This window comes from Anas platyrhynchos, chromosome 7 (assembly GCF_047663525.1).
Source record: "Anas platyrhynchos isolate ZD024472 breed Pekin duck chromosome 7, IASCAAS_PekinDuck_T2T, whole genome shotgun sequence".
In the NCBI taxonomy this organism is placed as follows: Eukaryota; Metazoa; Chordata; class Aves; order Anseriformes; family Anatidae; genus Anas; species Anas platyrhynchos.
Window position 1 is genome coordinate 13880591 of NC_092593.1, and position 8495 is coordinate 13889085.

At 44.5% G+C, this 8495-nt stretch overlaps 1 protein-coding gene across 3 annotated transcripts in view; it reads left to right on the forward strand.

Annotated features, from left to right (window-relative positions):
* Positions 1–5258, forward strand: part of EPB41L5 (erythrocyte membrane protein band 4.1 like 5) — a 53952-nt gene extending 48694 nt beyond the window's left edge. For all 3 annotated transcript variants that reach the window (XM_027461735.3, XM_072040755.1, XM_072040756.1), the window contains one exon: positions 205–5258. In XM_027461735.3, coding sequence (XP_027317536.3) covers positions 205–262 — 58 coding nt within the window. In that variant the 3' untranslated portion in view covers positions 263–5258. The remainder of the gene's footprint in view (positions 1–204) is intronic.
* The last annotated feature ends 3237 nt before the right edge of the window (positions 5259–8495 follow it).

Below are 8495 nucleotides of genomic sequence, written 5' to 3' on the forward strand. Positions count from 1 at the left end.
ACTTGGTTTGGTCTGCCCTTCTGGTTGTCCATTGGAAAGGTTTATACATTGGTTTTGTTAGATTATGAAGGAACAGGTATTAATACTCTATGAATGATACTCATCTCTTAGTTTTGCTCCGAGCAATATCTTTTGCTTTTTAAATCCCTTATGGAAGATCTTTTTGTAGGAATGTATCCACAGAGCCTCATTTTTCTCTTTTAGCCCCGTCACTGAGGATTCTACAATAAGGACAAAATGTTTACTCACCACTGAACTCTAGAAGAAGGAGTTTCTGCACTTCCCATCTTGTAAAAACTCCAGTCTTCTACAAGCAGCTGTTTTGAAAACCTTGCTTGGGATCAAACTCTTGCTGAATGGGACAGAAGCAGCCAGCTGGTTTGCTAGGATCCAGGAAGAGACTTCCACATTTATTGAAATCTAACTGGAATTATAATTTGAACCGGAATATAAAACCACATGAAAATCTGATGTTCTCCTTAGGAGAAGTGAATACCACACTGGAGCTAGTTCTGAACATGCGGAACAAAATCTACTTGTGTTCCACTCACACTAGATTTAGTCTTTCTTACCCTGTGCTGCCTCTGAAGCGTTAATGGCAAGTGATCACTGTGATGTTAGCTATATAGTGTTTGAACACCACATCCCTGACCTTTGTAGAGTATTATTGGGAAGATTAGGAGAACTTGTAGGGCCATCTTGTGGCCATACTTTATATGGTAGTTCACAGTAGTGATGACTATTTGATACAGCCAAGGTAATTTTCTTCTGTGTGATTAATCCCACTGGTTTTCCTTTGTTTTAACAACACATATGCTCCTTTTTGGCCTTAAAGACCTTAATAATCTTTGCACCTCTTGTTACAGTACCTGGAAGGAATGAAAATCTAGTCCATCAGTGACCAACTACTTTGACTGGATTTGAGCTGCTCATTGCAAGCAGGAAAAGGAAAATTAACCTGCCAAACAACTTTTAGCATTAGCAGATTACAGCAGAGGTCCCACATTTTTTTGACACTGGTTACTTTATTTTCTGTGTGACCCAAGTACATGCATTTAGGCTATAGATATATGGGGGGTTGTTTGTTTGTTTTAAATGCTGAAGCAGTGAAGGTATGAGTACAGCTTACTTCAGGAACTGCTTTGAGGTTAGTTCTGTTGCCATTCAGGACTAGGAAGGAAAAGACTTTTCTTATTTGTATTCATATTGTTCCTAGATGTTGTTTCCTGATGCTGTGAGATGCTTACCAGGCGTGTTATGGCATGACAGCGCAACCAGGTCAGTTCTTACCACCTTGAGTCCTGATCCAGTTGTATATGGAACAAAGAATAGAAAGAATAAGGTGAAAATAGGAGAAAAAGTTGAAACATGCCCAAAAGTAGTACACCTGCTTCTACTAGGAAAGCAGGGTTCTTGCAAGAGCATGCTCCACAGTGCTGGTGAAGACCTTTCAGTGCTCAGGTGAAGTACAGGATACAGTATTCACAGTTTGAAGAGATCATTTGAGTCCCAGGCAGCAGGATCCCCACATGAAGGTGTAGAGGTGAGAGCACATGGACACTGGAAATGTATCCTGTGAAAATGTCAATGCAGAGTTAGAGGAAGGAGAAGTGTAGAAGCCTAATGACGAATTCCATACCTCCAAACAGGGAAGCACAGGTGAAACTACTGGGATCCTTCCTTCTCAGGAAGAGGTTTGTACGTATGACTGGGGTTGGAGGTTGTTTTCTGTGTAGCGCTGCTGTTTATAAATATTTATATACATGTGGTTCTTAGAAACAATTTTAAATGTGAAAGTTAATTTGAAACTTGTACGTACAACTTCCTTTCTGCGCACCTGCTGCCTGCACGTCTCTCAGTGTGGACAAAGATTTGGACCAAACCACTGTGGGTTGTGCAGGTAAGCTGGTGTCCTACTAGGCTGCTTCTTTCAGACTAAGGTATGTCCTGGAAGTTCTTACTGCTGTTTTTGTACTTGTTTGTAAGATGCTGACTCAGAGTTTTAAGGAAGAAACCACTTAGCATTTACATGGCCAACTGCCACTCCTCAAAGCCCCAGAGGCCTTAATAGAGAAACACAGAAACCATTGGGAGCAATTCGGACTGACATAGCGGAGTGACACACTGCAGACAATGATTTGCAGCCACTTCCTGGAGAACCCAGAGCTGAAATTGATGGCAGGTGCTCCAGGCATGCACTGCACTCAGTGCTGCCAGCCAGAGCAGAGCTACTGTTTGGGACCGGGCAGCATGTTTCTGATCCCCAGTGTCCACCTGTCATTGTTGCTTCCAGTTGAGTGTTAACTTTTATATTTTAAGTCTGAGCCTTATTGTGTATTAAAACGTAGAAGATTCCCAATTCACATATCAAATGTCTGAGTGTGGATTAATAGAGTTGCCAGAAAAGTTCCTGCAGGAAAAGGGAAGCTATGGCTGCAACAGTCTGCTTCCTGCACAAAGCCAGGACTGTGTGGGGAAACTTGGCACTTGCTATTGATCTGTTTGCTCAGCAGCTGAGCTGGCATTCGCCAGCTACATGTGTTGGTTTTGTAAATAGACAGAATGCAGTAGCATTCTCTTTAAGGCATGTTTGATATTTGACTCTTCCCATTGGGTTCAGGAGCTCTGTGAACTGTTAGCTTGAATTTCTCCCAAAAGTAAAATAACAGAAGTTTACAGTTTCACAGCGTTGTGTGCTAAATACCATCCTTAGATTCCTCCCAAGCAATCACATACAGCAAATAACAAGTAAATAACACATGTGGTGAATGCGTCCCCCTACCCTAAAACCTAAGTGGTTCCAAGTAGCCAACTGTTTACTGTCAGCATGGCTGGGGTGGTGGTGGTCGAGGGGGGATGTTGTATTTAAACACACAGGAAAATTTCAAAGAGGCAAGGCTTCCCTCAATTTCCAATGGCCTAATACTTAAAAATTCAATAATATCTACTGTTACATTGGGGATTTGCAATTTCTAGTAGATTTGAGACTGCAAACCCAATTCTTCCCAGTGACATCTGGGAAAATGCTCCATTTAACTCAACGTAGCTTATTTAGCTATTCCAATTGTTTATACAGGGAGCCTGAGGAGACTTAGGCACCACAGTGATGTGATCTAAATAGGCACGTAGTTTGGAGTCTGAGCATCCTGTAGTTTTGCATCACTGTTTTGCTTTAAAACTGTAGGTGTTGTGTGGTACCATGACTGGCTACCAGGTAATGCAGCCTTACTCATCACTTAGATATTATCAAACACAAATAGATACAGTAGTACCTGCAGCTGATGTTATAAAATATTGATTAATGCCAGCATGCTATTGAGAAAAACAGATATCTGAACGTTGCTACTCTGTTGATTGGCTATAAGTCCAGCCGCAATCTAAAAGGTTATTTTTTGGTATTTATTTAAAGAGTTTTATAAACAAAACTTCTGTGTTAATCTCACGTTGGGCTGTTGGTGGGTCTGCCAACCACTTAGAGGCTTTGAGAGTTGAAAAGAATGAAGGGATACAGCCACATGTGTGGTGCAGCCATTTAGAAAAAGCCAGCTCCTTGATTTTTTTATACAATATATTTAACAAAAAAGTGTTGTTTTTTTTTTGTTGTTTGTTTGTTTGTTTTTAACTGAAGAAAGTTATCACCCACTGACTTACTAATGCGTATTCCAGCCTCTGCTTACTGTCTTTGTACCCTTTTGCTGTGTGCATGCAGTGCTGATCAGGGATGGATGCTTTTTCACTCTGTAGTCAAAGAGTGAAAACTTACATGAAAAACTGAAAAGTGATTGTACACCATAAAAGATTTTGCAGAAATTTTAACATTTTTAAAATAACAAAAGAAAAAAAAAAAAGAGGGGAAAAAACACACAACACTATATTTCAAAGTGATTAATCCTAAGGAAATGTGGACAGCAGAACCGCATTTCAATCTCACCCATCTAGTCTAACAGGAAGCGACCAGAGGACCTGCATGTGTGAGTAATGGTCCTGTAACCACAAGCTTTTGAAACAGGAATTAAGGTGTGGGACTTCAGGCCCTCTTAGCACTGGAACTAAGGGGATGTCTTCTTTAGTTTTCTTTAGTTCAGTGGTAGGGAAGTCTCACAGTATAAAATAATGCTTTACCTGGTACTCAGCCGTGGTTAATGGGTTAGCTTGAACGAATTCAATTTTAAACTGAAATTCTAGGTATGCTTTGTCAAAGACAGCCATATAAATGGTGTGTCTTGGGCTTTTTGGCCACAACTTGGCAAGAAAATGTGCTGCAATGGATGAGGAGCTCAGGTGACCAGTCCAGTTACATTTGGGTCTCTTTCCACAAGCTGTTTCCAGCCCTTGCTTGTTGTCCCTTTGCACCCTGTCTTTGCCACTTACTCTGTTTCTTGAAGCACAGCTGTACTGTTAAGGTCTGCCACAGACAGCACTGGATTTGTTTTTCACGTTGTGAACATGTTCTGGTACAGCCCAAGTCTTGTACAGGTGAAGTGTTAGCAGCTCTATCTCACAGCCAGCTAGCATTTAAAGCTCTGCTGTCTGGGCACAGAGAGTTTGTTAGTTAGAAAGCGGTAGTAAAATTGTGTAGCTGTTAGACGTGGTAGTGTCACAGCTTTCAAATGCAGCTGGACAATCGTAACTTTTATACCAAAAAAATAAAAATCCTTGCTAATGGCCTTTCAGTGGTGTAGGTCTAATCTGCGTGTGTTTGGTCGGAGTTTAGCACCACAGAAATGAGTCCAGGGCCCCTCCGCTGCACTCCAGTGGATGTAGAGTTTGTGTGATTTCGTGAAGTCTGCTGTCGTACGGCACTGAGGAGGGAGGCCTGGGCAGTTGGCACAGCCTGTGGGGAGCAGGGATCCTCCAGATTTTCCTCCTTTGTCCTGCTTGGCCTGAGCACTTTGCTTCCTAAACACACACACGCCCTTACCTATAACTGGACAAACCTATTTTTAAAGTCTGTAAGAGTATTTTTTTAGCTAGATTTTTTTGTTAATGCCACACTAACTACTGTATTTTTACCTTTTTATATGTAAAGCTCGGTGGTAGGTCACAATGTATAATTTATTTTTTTTTATAAAACAAAGTGCACCCTCTCGCTTCTGTGTCACGAGGATAGTGATGTATGAACTGCTTTAGGCACCGCACTGAGATCTGTATTGAAACTGTACATGGGAACAAGAAGCTGTGATCTGTAGTCCACTCGAACCCAATCTTGAAATGTTTATGCTGTAGTTGTGTCTGAAATACACCACATCAGTGCAAAAGTCTTGCAGAGTCATCTTTTAGCAGCTCCATGCTATGCTGGTGGCGGACAGGTGGGATGTGAGACCCGGGGCATTGGGGACATGAGACCTGGGACAGGAGCTGGGCATTGGGGGCCAGCGGGAAGTCAAAGCCAGGGGCACACGGCGTGCTGGGGCAGCGTGCGGCTCTCTGCAGGAATGTGTTTGTTGGTCTGCACCCTGCGGGCACTCAGTGGCTTCTTATGGAAGAGACGGGCACCTGGGCTGGAGAGAGACTTGGCAGCTTACTTGGGATGTCAGAACTGCAGGCCACATGAAATTAACCTGCTGTCAACTAGTAACTTAAACACCATCTACGCTTAGAGACATTAAAGACTTGCATGCTGTATTCTCAGGTGAACTGAGATCTTCCAGGAAGGCTGTCAGGTGGTCAGCATTTTTGAAAATGATACCAGGTGTGTCCTCCATGTGGACAGAAATGGGTGCCAGTTAGCTGAGGGACCTTGCTTTGCTTTTATTTTCAGCGTTCAGGGGAATGTTTTATGCTTTGAAGTACAGTGGTGCTAATGATTGTTTAAAGAAAACTGTTTCCAAAGCTTGACTTTGATGGAAAGCTGAAGAAGGCAGCAAAGGGCAATCACGCCATCTGGTTATCTTCATTTCTCAGTGATGAAGACGCTTAGGAAAGTATCACAAGAAAGTGAAATAATTCCACCTCAATAGCTGAGCTCATAGAAAGTTATTTCCCCATGGCATCATTTTTTCTGTAGGTCAAACTACAATCCCACCAATATGTGACTGAATTGTACTTCAAACCCATTTATAACTGAGAAAAAAAAAAGAAGAAAAAACAATTTTGGCCTATTTTTTTAAATTAAATTAAAATTAAAAACAAAAACTATACCCACACTCTTTATTGCATGTCTGTATGTTAAAAGAAAATCCTTCTGCTGTTCATGCATTTTGATGTTCAGCAACCAAATACTAATAAAAGACAAATAGTTTGAGATATTTAGAGCTGATAAATTTGATTTCATGTGATACATGATTTATGATAAAACAGTACCTCTCGCATCTCAGATGAGATGAACCTGAACTGAAAGATGCGTTTTAAGATTACATCAGTTTTTCTCCAGCCACTAGTGGGCATGGGATCTGTGGGACTTGACCTCATCTGAAGGAAAGTCCTCCAGAACGCAAGTAGTGTGAACGGTGGATCTGAATGAACTTTTTCACTCTGTAGATACATTCCTATTATGCCACAGGGCTTCTGAATGTACGTAGTCTGTGTGACCTTGAGTCACAAAGCTAGCCCTAGCCTTACCTAGCAAGAAGTTAGCTAGCCTTCTTAACATTTTTGGAGGTGAGAATATTTTGTACTTCTGGAGATCAAATTCTTTAAGACTTCGTAAATTAATTATTCAAAATAAGTCTTTAAGACTGATGATACGTGCCTTCATGTTCATGTATCCTATATAATAACAGTAAAATGTTTGAAATTCATTTAAGACATTTTCCTGTCCGGTGCGAGAGGACAGTGATGCCGTCCCAGGAGGCACCAAGAAGGAAGGCAGATGATGCGAAGAAGCGTCATGGGCGAAGGCAGAGTGCCGGCGGCACAGCAGACAGCAGTGCCCACAGCAGCTCCCGCTCACAGCCCGCAGACACCCATAAGCGGTACGATCGGCACCGCAGTGACACGGGGAACAGGCCGGCCCCTCAAGCACACAGCGAGAGGGGAGCTGGGCCTTCTCCTAGTCACAACGGTGGTGCAAGGCAAAGGCAGGGCCATCAGCCAGCCAGCCGCAAGGAGCACAGGCGTGACCATTGCGCCCAACGCGGTGTGGGACCCAGACATGGCCATCGAGCAGGTGGCAGCGTTGGACCCACGAATGGAAATGAAGCACAGAGTGGCACGGGACCTGCGCGTGGAAGCGAACGATGCTGTGGTTTGGCACCCCGGCGGGACAGGTCTCCTGATTAAAGGTATCGCATGCGGCCCGGCCGCAGCAAGGACGGGCTCACCCCTCAGCAGCTCCAAGCTGTGCGTCGTCGTTCCCCAAAACCAGACAGCAACTCAGGCTGCAGGCCTTCCGACTGCCGCACCAATTGCATGGGGCGAAGGCAGGAGCATCGGCCAGGCAGCGGCACGGAGCAGAGGCGAGCCTATCGAGCAAGCCCAGACACCTACAGGCGGTACCATTGGCACCGCAGCGATGCGGGGAACAGGCCGGCCCCTCAAACACGCAGCGACAGGGGGCCTGGGCCCTCCCATAGCCACGACGGTGGCATGGGGCAAGGGCAGGAACATCAGCCAGAGAGCCGCGGGGAGCACAGGCGTGCCGATCACAGGGAGCACAGTGCGGGACCCAGCCAGGGCCATAAAACAGAAGGCAGCGTCAGGCCCATGCATGAAAATGAACCCAACAGTGGTACAGGACCACCTCCACTTGAAGAGACCTGGGACTTCCGCAGCATGTCTCTGCTCTCTGCTCTCCAAGCACACAAACAGAAGCACTACTCTTCAACTATTAAAGCAATTAGGAGACATTTCTTCTCAGAAAGAGTGGTCAGGAATTGGAACAGGTTGCCCAGGGAAATGGTCGAGTCACCGTCCCTGGGGGTGTTCAAGGAAAGGTTGGATGTGGTGCTTAGGGTCATGATTTAGTGGGTGACATTGGTAGTAGGGTGATAGTTCGACCAGATGATCTTGAAGGTCTTTTCCAACCTTAATTTTTGTATGATTCGATGAGATTACAATAAGCTTGCATCCTTTTGTTTTTATTCTGTGGATCAAATTAGGCCGTGGCCATAACAAACACACGCAAGCTTCTCTTTTTTCAGAGAGATTTTAAAACAGCAAGCTTCAGCCCTAGCCTCTCCGCTCTGTGTCCAGCCAAAAGTGATGTGTGCTGTTTCCTTTCTCAGTAGTTGCTGTCAACTGGACTGATTCCATTGATTACTCCCTGCAAGCCACCGCAGGGCTTTCAGTTGGCAGCAGTGTTTAGTCAGTGGCTCGGGTCTGGGATGAATTCTCCTGAACTGCTGCAGCCGTGGAGAAATGGCACGGGCACATCCACAAAGACTCCGCTGCAAAAAGGTGACGGTGCCAGACCTAAGTGGAACCGGGCACCAGCAAACGGGGAGTGAAACCGCTTGAGGTGCTGGGTGGACACGGGGTGTAGCTGCCAGCACTGAGTTCTGAAACAAGACATCCCAGGGAATAGCAGTGCTACGAGCAAGGATTGCTTGTGTTGG